This window comes from Filicampus tigris, chromosome 18, assembly GCF_054856515.1.
Source record: "Filicampus tigris isolate MCC_2025a chromosome 18, RoL_Ftig_1.0, whole genome shotgun sequence".
Taxonomy (NCBI): domain Eukaryota; kingdom Metazoa; phylum Chordata; class Actinopteri; order Syngnathiformes; family Syngnathidae; genus Filicampus; species Filicampus tigris.
In genome coordinates, this window is record NC_141234.1 from 2,222,342 (window position 1) to 2,236,536 (window position 14,195).

Genomic DNA, 14,195 nt, shown 5'->3' on the forward strand with positions numbered 1-14,195 from the left:
TTAACTTGTCGCCCTTCACTCCATGTTTTGTCTCCAGGCAAGCTGCCCCGCATCATTATTATGGACAGAAGTATCCAACTGACCATACCACAGCCCCTTTTAGGTTTGAAAAATGCTTTGCTGACAAAAGTGTAGTCCCCGTGTTGCCGTCGCCCCCAAAGCGGCAACCTCTTGACTTGTTTTGGATTAGACGAGTTTTAAAAATTGTTCATCAGTATTGAGGCCAAAGATCAAGGGGGCCAAACACTTTGGCCCGCCGCTGTAGTTGTGCCGCTCCGCGGGGACTACATCCGCATTTGCTGCACGGATTGCTAAACACGAGTGCTCCCCCCCCCTCCCCCAGGTTTGCAACTGCTGACCGTCTGTTTTAGTCAGGGAATCGGCAAAATTTTGTACCTGTGCCACGTCTGCGAGGAAGTCGTGCTGGACCACAACATATTGCAGCACATCGCCTCCAGTTGCCACGCGTGCAACTACTACGTAAGTCGAACGTACCTGTTCAAATTGGCCCGCCTTTTTTTGTGCGCAAAGGGCCTCCATGTCTGTGTTTTTTTTTTTTAGAACTTTGCCGATTCGATCAATCCACGGGGGCCAAAAAACGCCAACCATGTCAGCGAGGTTGGACCGCTGAAGGTTTGTCTCGGATGTGAATCCAAAATCATTTGAAGTCTTCAGTCGTTTGCATTGCCTGACAATTGAATCCTTTCCCTCGTCCGTTTAGATACTAAATTTGCCTTACACGCTTATGTCCATGTATGAATCCTTCAGCTACTTCCAAGGTACGTAAGCCGCCTCCGTCATTGCTTTTGGGCGGTGTTCTGACGGAATACGCCCCCCCCCCCAGTGATGCGCGCTCTCGGTGCGTTTGTCAGGCTTCCCACGCTGCTTGAAGGTAAATGTTCGCAGAAACGGCATCAGTCGGAACTCGCTCGAGCTTCACGTTTGTCTCGCTGCTGATTAGATGTGAAGCCGAAGACGGTGACGGATAAAGAGCACCGAGAAGAGCCCCGAAACAGTTGTCCCCTTCTGGGTGAGTAAATGCATAAAAAGTCTGATGAATGGCAGTTTGTTTTTGGGTCTGAATGGTAAATAAAGTCCTCGGCGTCGCAAAGCGGGAGGTGACGAATCGCAGATGCTCACGGTGCATGTTTTTGGAGTTGGTTTTCACATGAGTGAGTTTCTCCTCAAATCCAGCCGGTGGGTGTTTTTGTAAACCGGAAGCTGCAGAGGCGTCCCGTGTGGTTTGCTCTCGATCAAAAGAGGAAGGAAATCCTACGTAGGTGAAATGTAAGCTTGAACTTGCAGCGACGTGGGGTATTATGCATGCATGCATGGGCCAATCGTGCAGAATGTCATTGCACTCATGTTGGGCACCCGCAAGAAAGTTGATACTGTGGCTTGCTTCAAAGATCCTGGTACCCTGAAGTCTTTTCAGGGTCCGGTTGAAGGGATGTCGGCAATATTATGCCACTGCCAAACTAACACTGGGGATGAAAACATGAATTGATTTTATCTTCTCTGGTAGATGGTTCTGAGAAGTCACACAAAATACATTGTCAGGTAAAGGAAAAACACATTTTTCATCTTTTGGGACTTTTTGCTTTTCCACTGCACGGTACTCACTTTGGTCAATTGGTCGTTCGGTTGAACTGAAGCAGTTCACATGTCGTTCGAAACGAGACATGCAGCAAAGTGGAGCATGCTATAGTTAGCGTTTTTAGCAACGTAACCTGAAAGGATGCCAAATTATGTGCCAAATTATGTACACAATCCGCCTGACCACTCGGAAAGTCTGGAAAGTAGCGTGCAGTGGAATCAGGGGGCCATTTTGGGACACTTGTTTGGGGAAAAAATTGGTGCTATTCTGCGTAATTTCCAGAACTGCAACATCCAGTTGGACACGCCGGAGCAATATATCCAGCACGTGCAAAGTGAGAGCCACAAAATGGTGCGTCGACACGTTGTTACGTTGACGGGCTGGATGGTCGGATGACACGATTTTGAATTCCAGATGACGAACGGCATCTGCAGCCACGGCAACGCCAACTCCTCATCTGACACGGGAGTAATGAAAGACGGCGACCACAAGGCGGCGGCGGCGGCTGAAAGTGCGCACAAGTTTGATCAAAGTTGCTGAGGGAGTCACGTCGTCGCTCTCAAGGTGCTCGGTTTAACGTTTTCAAAATACGTCCCGTTAGGTCCGACGATGGAGACGGATGTATTCGATCGACTGGACCAGCGCTCCGTGCCAGGTGACGAGCATTTTCAGCGCCCGCTTTGGGCCGCGCCCACCGTGTGCCAAGTGTCGTTTGCGTTTGTCAAGCAGGTGTGTCCATGATGGTGTTCTGCCACAGCTCGGAGGCCGCGGCCGAAGCCGTTTGCGTCTGTTGTGCTTGCCAGGACGCTTTTCCAAAGGCCTTGCTGATAAAACACTTGAACTCGCACAGGCACCTCCTGCAAACACTGGTCAGCTTTTGCACACGGCTACTTTTCTCCACTTTTCTCCAACAAATGAACAAATGTTTCAATATTGGGATCCTAGTTGCATCTAAATCCCTGGCGACTGCCGTTTGGTTGGCAACAAGTTCCGGGACAGGAGTTGTTGCAGTCAGAGTTGGAGGCGGAGGAGAAGGAAAGAGGCTGCACTCAGGTGTCTCTTAAGGTGAAAAGGACTTTATTTTTTTGGGGGGGGTTTAAAAAAAAAAAAAAAGACATTGAGCTTCTCTCAGGAGATTTACATTTTTTTTTTCTCCATCCCTTTCCCAGGTGATGGATTTGCCCTGCTCAGTGTTAAGTAGCATCAATCCACCAAGTTACCAGAAAGGTTGGTATCCCAAACTGGACGGATCGCAACTAATGCAACAGTGGGCGCCAGTTACTTTTCTGTGTTCTGTCTTCGCAGTCATGGACAGACTGACGCTCCACCACGTTGTCTTGAAACGCAACGGTAAACAAACCCTTGCTGCCTTGCTTGCTGACGATTTGAACATGAGTGCATGCGCATGGGGGGGTGGTGGATATTTACCTGTAATGATTCGTTCAGTGGATTGGCGAAACGCAAATGATTGGGCAGAGGTCAGAAGTCCAAAAGCGGGACGTTGCCGTGACTAAATGTGCTTCAGCAAAGCTGATTTAGGTTACCACATTGTCAACATCTGTGCGCCAATTGTTTCTGACTCCAACTTCACGCGCCGGTCCTGGCCTGCTGCATTACTCTTATCTTGAAGCGGAAGTCAACGCAAACATATTTTTTTTCAAGAATATTTTTTCCAGCAGGCCCACAGGTTGAAACACGGCATTCTGATTAATTTTGCGTTTGTGGAATATAAATTAAGCAGCAAAATGCACTCGTTTTTAGCCATCTCTGGGGGCGGCCATTTTGCCTTGTCGACTGAAAATGACATCACACCAGCCAATCGCGGCTGACCTGTTTTCTAAAGCTGAGCCGTGATTGGTCGTTGTGAGAAGTTGTGATGTCATTTTCAGTCAACAGAAGACAAAATGGCCGCCCCCCAGAGATGGCTGAAAACGAGAGGATTAACACTTATTTCACAAACGCGATATTTATCAGAATGCCCTGTTTCAACTAGTGGGCTTTCATAGAACATATTCTTGGGGGGGAAAAAAAAAAATGTTTGGGTTGACTTTCACTTTAATGCGCAGCGATGTCGTCACTCAGCCACTTGATTTCAATCCAGCCTAACTAGACGACGCGTCACCTCACTGACGTTAGCAAGTGTTAATTGTCGCACCTTTTCAGTGCCACCGTGCCAAACCTTTAGCCGACTCCAGAAATGCAACCCCTATCCACTTTTGGGTGAGTAAGGCCGCACTGAGCCGTTCTTCCTTCCCTGCGGCCGCTGAACTCCTTTGCCATCGCAGGGCGCAATTTTATTGTGTCGCACGAGTCCCACGCCGCCGCCCGCAGCGCCACCTACGAGTCGCTGCTGTGCCTGCTGTGTGGAAGGCGGCTGGCGGCCGAGGAGGGCTACGCGCACGCGTTCAGCTGGGAACACGTCGCCATGTTTCTTGTGAGCGCTTTCGCTCGTCCACAATGTTTTGGTGTTGAACCCCAATGTTGATTTGCGGTGTTGGCGTTTGCGCTCAAAAGGACCGATTCCATCCCGGCTCGCTGAGGGCCAATTGTGGCGCAGAGGCTTTACTGGACCTGGCAAGCCTGGCGGCACGTATTCATAGCGTTTCGTATATACAGGTATGACAAAGCAAACCTGGGAATCGGAATGACAAGTCCACGAGTAACTCTTGTCTTTTACGCAGAAAATAACGTTGGATAGGCCCATCGAGGAACCTTGCAGTTACTCCAAAGGTGAATATAAATGTTCAAATTCCAAACCGCATGCTTTAGGGTGGTAATTTGTCCATTTGTGACAACTTGATGGCTCAATTTATGCACTCTACATGCGTACATTTATTTTCTGATTTTAAAATGTTTTTAAAAAATTAAAAAAAAATTCTGCATGTACTGCTCTTTTAGTGAATGATGAATCCCAGAAAACAAATCTGTCTTGGTACATTGCTTATTATTGCATTTGTGGACTAAGAATGAATCGGAACGTATGATCAGCGCTATACTCTTAAATTAGCAACTCATTGCCTCACACTTTATTGAGCAGTCAGTATTGTTTATTAAAAACAAAAATGACACATTTGACTAAGCGTCAAAATAAATGAGCAGGATTAAAGTGGTGTTCCGCCCATGCTGTGGGCGATTGGCCAGCGGGGGCAGCTAGCTGTTAGCCACTAGCTGGCTAAACGTTAGTATATATTATATTAATATTATGAAACCACGTTGTGCTAGAGGCAAAAAACCAAGGGCGGTCTTGGAGTCGGCGCCCAAAAATGCTTTTGAGAGGTTGTCAAGTGGTGCGCCTTGTCAGGTGAAGTCATTTTTATTATTGTTATTAGTAGTAGTAATTTGGTATTATGCAATATAATTAAAAGAATGATTTTGTGATTTTCGTGATTAATGTTTGTATTCCACGTCTGGTATATTCGATGTTGATCATTTGAAACGTTATCATCAAAATAAATCCTTTAAATTTAATGAAATCCATTTTGGTCATTCTTGATTTGATGATTTAATTCATTTTTACCACTCAACCTCTATACTGAATGAATGGCTACGACCTTACGGCTAAAAAGGTCTTGTTGCTATCTGTGAAATTAATTAGTTTACTCCGGCTGAATATAAACAAATCTGTACTGTCCTAAGAAGGACTGTTAAATACCTAGGTCAGTGACAAGTTGCAAACGATTCATAGACATGAAGCTAAAATGCTGTAAAAACGGAGTAGTCGTATGATCAATTCATAATTCTGTATGGTTACTCATTGAGAACGAATAAAAAAAACACAGGATCCAGACATTGCGCGAGGTTGAGATTGTAATTTTCCCAGGTGACAAATTCTGTCAACAATTTCATGTCAAAGACTTGGTGGAGGTGTTTTCTTGATTTGACCGTGTTCTTCCGCCATTGACTTTTTAGTGAAAATCATTCTGGGTACAGCAAAGAGGAGGCAGAGCAACAGTTCGCTTATCCCCCTGGTCCTACCACAAGCACCGTTGGGTAAGTCGAACAAAAAACTGGTAGGGGTTTTCATGTTGGGTGTGTGTGTGTGGAAAGGGGCACTATTCAGGCCTCCCCAGTTATGTTTTTGACGTCCAAGTTATGTTCTACAAGGTGATTGACATGCTGAGTTAAAAAAAAATGGCAATACTTTGTGATTGCCAGAACTAATCGAGGGCTTTTTAACTATCTTCCAAGTCCTCAAAGACACTGTGACTTCATTGACCTCTGGCAACAGTGTGACGAGCAAGATGACAGCGACCCCGTCGAAAAACACCAATCAAAGTCCCACTGACAATAGTAGGACCTCCACCCCTCCAAAGACTGCGAATGAGACAGGGCTGCAAAGGAGTGGCCATGTTTCAACGGCCGCAAATGAGGAAGGTGAGCGAAAGAGGCCGAGGGACGCTCGGGATGAGGGGATCGGCTGTAAAAGACAACAAAGCAACTTCAGAGAAATCGCATCGCTTGAAGAAAAGCCAAAGCTGAAAGTTGAGAATTGTGACCAAAAGGTGACTGCGACCGCCTCAGGATCGAATTCAGCCAAGACTGCAGGACCTGTGGCCACCAGCAGGGAAACCGCCTCCAAACCAAGCCCCCTGTTCTCGACAAGCTCAAATGTCACCCCTAAAGTTGCGGGTTCTAGATTGACTGCATCCAAGCCCACAGCAACTACCACCAGTTATACTTCAAAGCTCATGACAGTGATGACCGTAACGACAACTACCTTGAGTGCAAATGGAAGCACCCACTCTGCAGCATATACCAACGGTTATGCTACAAAGTCATGTAGACTGCCAAGCATGGAAATGAACTCAAGCGCCACCAAGTCCACGGCACCTACTTCCGTTACGGCAACCTCCGTCAGCGCAACCGCAGCAAAGTCCACCGCCGCCTCTGCCAGTAGTTGCAGTGCAACTTCGATCGCCAACAGATTCACAGAACCTCCTGCCTGCACTATTAAATGCAGTGAAGTTAAAGCGACGTACTCCAGTGCAACCGCCAGAAAGTCCACTGCACCTGCTACCAGTTGTACAACAACTTCCTCGGGAGTTGCAGCAAGCGCGAAAAAATCCACAAGACTGACTCTCATGCATGGTGCTCCAGTTACCGCACCTTCAGGTCCCCTCGAGCCCGCTGCAACTACAGCCATCCACGGTGCGACCGCCGCCACACCCCCAGCGCCCGTTAATGGTGCGGCAGCCTCTATGTTTCCTGCATCTGCGACGACGGCCAGGGCCGCTGCACCCGGCGCTAGTTGCGCCGCCTCGACCTCAAAGTTGACAGCCCCCGACGCCGGCCTCAAACCTTCATTCACCGAGTCACCGTTGTGGCACAAAGCGCCTGGAGTTGGAACAGAGAGGGAAGCTGTACGACACTCTTGCGGGGCATCCAGAAAAAACACAAAGACTGCGTTGACGACATCGGTCCAGTCTCGCGCCAGATTAGCGACTGCAGCAGTGGTTGGATCCAGAAAATCGGACGCCTCTGCCAAGGAAGTGAACAACACAGGGAGGTCCCTGGCTGATTCAAAGAGACACCCTTCTGCTGCCGGACACGCAACCTCAACAGCCAAGCTATCGCATAGCAAAGCGAAGCCAACTGTTTCTAAAGTCGGTGAGTACTATTGTTCAGCCGCTCTGTATCATTTGGTCCTTGTGATACAGTTTCTTTTAACTTTACCTGTAGGCCTAAGCTTCATAGTTGCAGTTAACAGCGATGGGAGGAAGCAGTCCTACTGCACTTTGTGCCACATCAGATTGGAACGCTCCAGTCACCCTACGGAAAACGTTCACTTGTACAACTATATGGTGTGTGTGTGTGTGTGCCGAATTCAGAAAAAGCACTCGATGTTTCAAGGCTGTCCGAGATGATCACTGTGTGCGCCGTTCTATCCCCAACAAGAAACGGAGGTTCCCAGAATTGAACGACGAACAGTTGGCAGACATCAACCAGGAGAAGTTTGCATTCAGCATGAGTGAGGTAGAGAAGTGTCTGGGACTTCGGAACATCCAGGTGAGTTTTAAGCAATGCAGCACATTTTGGATATCAGCAGAGAAAGACTCCTATCGTTTTGCGAAATCGACTTTGTCTTTCTGGTCTGTGCTGCTAGACAATAGAAGTGACCAACGATGCATACAATGAGCTGTCTAGTCTTCCAGAGGCCCAAGGTACATGACAAGAAAATCAGACTGTGACCAGCTGTGCTTGGTTGCAGCTCACCCGTGACCCTAACAAGGACGGATTGATGGATGAAAGCTAAAATGATCATGTGTCTATCATTAGCTTTGCAGAGATTGGAGACTCACTTTCAGGTGTCGTCCAACTCTTTGGTGCATTTAGGACGGCAGGTTTCCCTCAACTCGCAAGGAGCTTCAAGCCCGGAAGATGGTAATTGAATTTAGTCATGTTTCACACCCTGGGGAGAGAGGCAGATTTAGAGCTGGACTATCCTATTCCATCAGTACTGACGTTTTGTTTTGATAGTTGGTTTTAAGAAGCCAATAGTAAGATGTCGAAAATGCCTCTGGTTTTATTTCTAGCAAATGGTGTTCATAACAGTCTTTTATTTCATCTTTGTGTTTACCATTTGATACAGAGGCCCATGTTAGCACTGCTGATAATCAAACTGCTGAGCCGGAGGCCACTCTTCATAGCACCCATGGATTCAACAGTGATTGTCCAGATTTAAAGTTAGCAGAGGAGCACCTTGAAGACTTTGAGCCCTCAACTTCAGTATCGTCAAGCCCAGAACCACAGATGAATGATCCACGTTTAAAGGATGCTGAGAAGAATCTGGAAGGCTCTGATGATCCCTCACCATCAGCATTGGTGGGATTAGACCCAAATATTGGTAATCCAGGTTTAATGATTGATGATCCAGGTTTAAAGGACATTGACAAGAATCTGTCTGACTTCAGCGAGCCCTCACCACCAGTGTCTCTGGGACCAGACTCAAAAACTGTTGATCCAGGTTTAAAGAACATTGAAGAGAATCTCTCGGGCTTTAGTGGGCCTTCACCACCAGTTTCGTTGGCACCAGACCCAAAGATTGGTCGTCCAGGTTTAAAGGAAGTCAAGAAGAATCCAGAAGGCTCTCATGGGCCTTCAGCTCCAGAGGCATTGGGACCACACCCACACGCTGTGATTGCAGATTTAAATAGCGGCTGTGAGGAGCCGGATGGATCCAATAGGTCCTCGCATTTATCGTCGTTGGGACAAGACCTGCCTCCTGCATCAATCAAAACAGGACCACAGAATGCAGTTGTAAAACGCAAGGATGGAAATGTTTCAAAGGCACTGCTCCTTTCAGGTAGGTAGACTCCAACCCCAGCGGTCGCTGTGAGAACGCGATGCGCTGATGGTGCTTTCGTTACAGGAAATGAAAGTAACTTGTCCATGTTTTTGTGGGTGAAGGGACTGTTCGACCAGCCAGTCTTAGGTGAGTAGGAGTGTCCCCCACCGCACCAAAAAAAATGCAACGAAGCAGACGCTAACAATTAACCGATTGCCCAGTCAGGTCTAGCATCTGTGTACGAGTGCCGTGGGGCGTCCGAAAATTCGTTCTACTTGTGTGAGAGCTGCAGCCAGAAATTCACAGTCAGTGACATCTGCATGCACATGGTTAGCATGAAGCATCAACTTACGTACATGGTAAGGGAGTGTTTAACTGTTGACGCCACTGCTCACACTTTTAGGGCGTAACATGAAATATTTTTTTTGCAGCTAAAAGCATATCCTCAGTATATGGATTCATTTTGGTATGAGGAGGATCTACTAGAGGAAATGAAACTCAATATCCTCAACGGTGTTGCGGTTAAAGTTGCAGCGCAGGAGCGTTCCAAAAAGATGGACGCAAAGGTAGCCTTTAGCATACCATCACAAATCTCTCCCCGTGCTAAATGCCTTTTTTTCTTTTTCTGGGGTGGGGGTGGTAAAGGTTTTAGTCCTCTTCCAAGGCTTGTATGAGGCAGTTTGGAACGCGCCGTTTGGAGAAGGTATTGTTGAATGTCACTTAGTGGCCTGGTTTATTGCTTGCGAGTGTGCCTTGTATCAACTGTGTACCTCTGTTGTTCAAAGCGATTAACATGCTGCAGAGTGCCACCTGTCAGTCTGTCGTCGCATCACAACAAACTGGTAGGTCAATGCTTTTAGATGACCAATGACGCTCTTCTTGGTGTATTCATTTGGGACTTTTCTGTATTTGAAGCAAGCCATACATCAGGGAAACGGAGCGGGCATGACATGGATTTGAGTGTGGACTCAAATGCAGAACCGCCAGTATGTAGTCCTGTCTCCAGGACCCCACCTGTCATCCAAGTGAAAAAGGAGGTGATGGACTCACGATGCTGGCCTACTGAAAACTTGGGTTCCGTCACCAAAACTCCCCCCATTTTTCAAGTGAAGAATGAACCGATGCTCTCAGAGTCCAGATCTCCTGCAAGACTTGGTCTTATCAGTAAGGAGCTGCCTACTTTACAAGTGACGGCTGATCTTATGCACCGTGGGTCTGGAACTACAAAAGCCATTTCTGAGGCGGTGCAGCCTGGTTTTCAAGAGAAGGGTGAGCTGAAGCAAACCTCTTGTCCCATTTCTGAGGGGCAACCTAGTTTTCAAGTGAAGGCTGAACTAATGCCACAAGAGTCCAGATCTCCTGAAACTGCAGGTTTTGTTTCTGAGGCGCAGTCTATTATTAAAGTGAAGGCTGAACTAATTCCACAAGAGTCCAGATCTCCTGAAACTGATGGTCTTGTTTCTGAGGCGCAGCGTGACTTTCAAGTGAAGGCTGAACTAATGCCACAAGAGTCCAGATCTCCTGAAACTGCAGGTTTTGTTTCTGAGGCACAGCGTGGATTTCAAGTGAAGGCTGAAGTAATTCCCCAAGAGTCCAGATCTCCTGAAACTGCTGGTCTTGTTTCTGAGGCACAGTGTGGATTTCAAGTGAAGGCTGAAGTAATTCCCCAAGAGTCCAGATCTCCTGAATCTGCTGGTCTTGTTTCTGAGGCACAGCGTGGATTTCAAGTGAAGGCTGAAGTAATGCCACAGGAGTCCAGATCTCCTGAAACTGCTGGTCTTGTTTCTGAGGCACAGCGTGGATTTCAAGTGAAGGCTGAAGTAATGCCACAAGAGTCCAGATCTCCTGAAACTGCCGGTCCGATTCTTAAAGACTGGCCAGGTTATCAAATGAACAAAGAACCACCAATTGCCGAGTGTAACTCTCCTTTAGCTACTGCCTATATGTTGACAACGCCAAAGATTGGTCAGGTGAAAGATGAAATACCCTCTGGTTGCGAATGTCCTGTAACTGCTGATCGAAGCGCAAGAACAGCACCAACGTCTCAAGTTAAAGCTGACCCGATGCTCGAGTGCAGACCCCTTGTAGCTACTCCTCCAGCCACCCAGATGCCATCTAGTTATGCGGTAAAAGAGCAGGCACGCTCCAAAGGTGTTGCTCCTGTAACTATGGCTCCAGCAATTTGCCAATATAAATACCTTCCCACCAGGAAAAGGGCATCTCTTGAGTCTCTGGACCAACTGATCAAGATTTGCACCAGTAAGACCCAGCTCTTTAAGCCTCCCCCTGTCAAATGCAGACACAAGTCATCAGAAGCCAAGTTGACAAAGTCCACTGTTGTGAACCCTCCAACCATCCCAGGGCATCCGGGTCACGATGACCAAGGTGCCTCTTTGGTGGAAAAATCCAGGTCTAAGACATGCCCTCCCAAGGCCAGAGACTGTATTACTGCCATCACCAGTAACCCAGCAGCTAAAGTGTGTCACGTGACGTCTGCGATGCCCGTCACCACAATCGTGATGAGCAACAGTGGACAGGATATGAGAAGTTGCACATTGAGTCCATCGACGACACCAGGGATCCAACAGGTCGCGGCAGATCATTTATCAAGCAGCTCACCTCAGAAGTCATTCATTCAGACGAATAAGTCGACCAACACCGTTGTCACTCGTGACCCCGATTGGCCAGACGACATTGATGTCAAACCACTGCCGGACGACGTTTGTCTAAGTGCCGGTCATGATAAGGCAGTGCCTCAAGGCAACGCAAATACTTGCAAAAACCAAATTGAAATACCTGTTGTAGCAAATGGTGGAGAGAGCAGTCGCGAGTTACACAGAGCCTATGGCCTTACTCACGTTGGTGCAACGGCGCAACCATCAAATAATTGTCCTTCCGATCCTGGCAGACAAATTTCTGCCGTCTCAAACATGTATTTGATGTATGCCCAAAACGTATCGCCTATGGGTCACACTGCACCAAGTAGTTTACCTCCTGCAAATAAAAATGTGGGGCAGTCTTATTCCCCTTTCGGCTTGTATCCCCAGCAGGCAGCAAACCATGTCGGTCGGCCATTTGGCGGACCCCATCCAACAAATGCGGGATGGCCGAACCAACGGCAAACTCTGCCGTGCATACCGCAGCAGCTGCACCATCGCACATGCATTCATACAGCTGGTATTGTGACCACTGCCGCCACTCACTTACCTGTGTATACTATTCCACTCTCTTCTGCAGCCTACTTTGGTAGTCCCATTGCGCTAGTTTCCATTAGCAGCCAAGGAAACATCAGCTCCTCCCAGGCCGGTTATAACTCATCAACGCAGTTCTCATGAAGGGAATAACTGTTGTCTTATGTTGATGATTGTTAGTATGTTACGGCAAAGATGTTTGAACAAATTGTATTGTTTTTGTACACTCAAGTAACTGCTCGGTTGTTTTTTTTTTTGTTACAATTGTTTTTTTTTGTTTTTTTATAAATGTACCGGTACACCTATTTTTGTACTTTTGTATTTTAATGTTATTTTACACATGCATGTTTGAGCTGGCACATTTCAACTCCCATCCTGAGTTTGTTCTGTATAAAATGTTGTCTGTTTGGCACTGAAGCAAAAATAAATAGGGAGCCAAAATATGAAACTAGTCAACATACTTTCAACAACAGTTGCCATGTGGACTGGGCCTCACTCAGCGTCAGGGGAGTCGTTTATATTGGCAGTAGTTCCTCACCATTGTCATTTTTAGTCGCTTGGGTGAAGGTCGCTCGCCATGCTGATCCGGGTTGAGGAAATGGAACACTGGAATGCGATAAGTGACGGGTGAGGTGCTGAGCTCTTGATGGAATGTCAGCGCGGGTCATCGATAAACTAGATGATATTATAGCGATGTTCCGGAGAAACAAAGGGATTTTCTGAGTTGGAGGGCAATTGGGTTATATGGGAGTTTATTCCAAAGTGCCTGCGTGAGCGTGCAATTTGCCAAATTGTCAGCGATACATAAATGCATTTGGAGTAGGTTTAATTGGGCCCTACATACAGTTGAAGACATTATCAAAAACGGACACATGGGTCATTTAATGAAGGACCACAAAGATGGAAGTCTTAATTAGAAGGTCCTGCTGGAGGCCAGAAGACACCGAGAGGCCTGCAATGGTAGCAAAATCGCCATTAGCAGAATTCAGGCACAAAGAGAATCTTGTAGTCATAACAGACTTACTCCTGACACTCATTGAAACAAACGAGAGTGATGAGAGGGCAATGTGGACTGCATCAAGGAACGAGATCGGTATGGTCATACATGGCGTATGCATGACACGGCTATAAATTGTATGTTCCTCGAGTCACCATGGCAAAGTTTGATGTCACAAAAAGAAAACAAGAATTTCTGCCAGTAGTTTATCAGTCACACGGGTGTAAACGTTGGACTAGACCGCACAATGATATAGCGTTAATTATGAAAGAATGAAACCATATCTTTTCCATCCAATACTGTACTACGTAATGAGCCTACCGAGTCCGATGCCACTCTTTATGTGAAAGATGCAGCACCGGATGCTTGTTTGATAGCACAAAATGCACTTTGGAGAACGAAAGCGACCAGGAAGTGGAGCGGACATGGTGCTCGTTTGCCATCGACGCACGCATGGACAATGCTGGAATAATACAATACAATTTTATTTATATAGCGCATTTCACAACAGCTACAGCTGTAGCATTATGACATTGTTTTCCTTTGTGTCCTCCTTGTTGTTCAGTGTGTGTTAATGGGATATGGCTTTGTCGCTTAATTGAAAATACATACCTAAAAATGGTTGGTTTATGCTTAAACAACAATGCTTTATCACTATGAAGTGAAGTGTGAAAGGTGTGAAAATAAAAGTGTGCAAATGTATTGCTTAGAACTTCCCGGTTGGGTGGACGTTTATATCACAGGAAACTGTCGGAGAGAACCGCTGCAACAAAGCGCTGCTGCAAAGTGAAACCAGTCTGTCGCAATCGGCCGACGCGGTGGCAACGCGGCCATCGTTCTGCAACGGGTCGACGACAATCCACGTCATCTCCCAACAGCAGACTCGTTGACACCAGTTAGAAAGTTGTTGATGTGACTAAATGTTTTTGCAGTGTCATGATTTGACTTAATTAGGACACATGGACACAGTGATCTTGCAACTTGACGTTTCCAACAGCTGGCATCAATCCGATCTATGCAGGCCTACTAGTTGAAATACGGCATTCTGATTAATATTGCATTTGTGGAATATGAGTTAAGCAGCAAAATCCACGCGTTTTAGCCATCTCAGGGAGCGGCCATGTT

At 46.9% G+C, this 14,195-nt stretch overlaps 1 protein-coding gene across 1 annotated transcript in view; it reads left to right on the top strand.

Moving 5' to 3' along the window:
* The window catches only part of LOC147131927 (uncharacterized), a 19,282-nt gene extending 6,761 nt beyond the window's left edge, over positions 1-12,521 (top strand). Inside the window, exons 3-33 of the mRNA XM_086015180.1 lie at positions 38-103; positions 344-480; positions 562-633; positions 722-779; positions 845-892; positions 962-1,030; positions 1,526-1,560; positions 1,880-1,948; positions 2,012-2,108; positions 2,199-2,252; positions 2,327-2,466; positions 2,543-2,662; positions 2,767-2,824; positions 2,903-2,947; positions 3,761-3,817; positions 3,883-4,031; positions 4,112-4,213; positions 4,279-4,327; positions 5,507-5,587; positions 5,786-7,204; positions 7,277-7,398; positions 7,493-7,603; positions 7,701-7,758; positions 7,874-7,978; positions 8,187-8,900; positions 8,967-9,029; positions 9,108-9,241; positions 9,314-9,448; positions 9,528-9,585; positions 9,668-9,724; positions 9,798-12,521. Coding sequence (XP_085871306.1) covers positions 38-103; positions 344-480; positions 562-633; positions 722-779; positions 845-892; positions 962-1,030; positions 1,526-1,560; positions 1,880-1,948; positions 2,012-2,108; positions 2,199-2,252; positions 2,327-2,466; positions 2,543-2,662; positions 2,767-2,824; positions 2,903-2,947; positions 3,761-3,817; positions 3,883-4,031; positions 4,112-4,213; positions 4,279-4,327; positions 5,507-5,587; positions 5,786-7,204; positions 7,277-7,398; positions 7,493-7,603; positions 7,701-7,758; positions 7,874-7,978; positions 8,187-8,900; positions 8,967-9,029; positions 9,108-9,241; positions 9,314-9,448; positions 9,528-9,585; positions 9,668-9,724; positions 9,798-12,217 — 6,902 coding nt within the window. The 3' untranslated portion in view covers positions 12,218-12,521. The remainder of the gene's footprint in view (positions 1-37; positions 104-343; positions 481-561; positions 634-721; positions 780-844; positions 893-961; positions 1,031-1,525; positions 1,561-1,879; positions 1,949-2,011; positions 2,109-2,198; positions 2,253-2,326; positions 2,467-2,542; positions 2,663-2,766; positions 2,825-2,902; positions 2,948-3,760; positions 3,818-3,882; positions 4,032-4,111; positions 4,214-4,278; positions 4,328-5,506; positions 5,588-5,785; positions 7,205-7,276; positions 7,399-7,492; positions 7,604-7,700; positions 7,759-7,873; positions 7,979-8,186; positions 8,901-8,966; positions 9,030-9,107; positions 9,242-9,313; positions 9,449-9,527; positions 9,586-9,667; positions 9,725-9,797) is intronic.
* Positions 12,522-14,195: the final 1,674 nt, after the last annotated feature.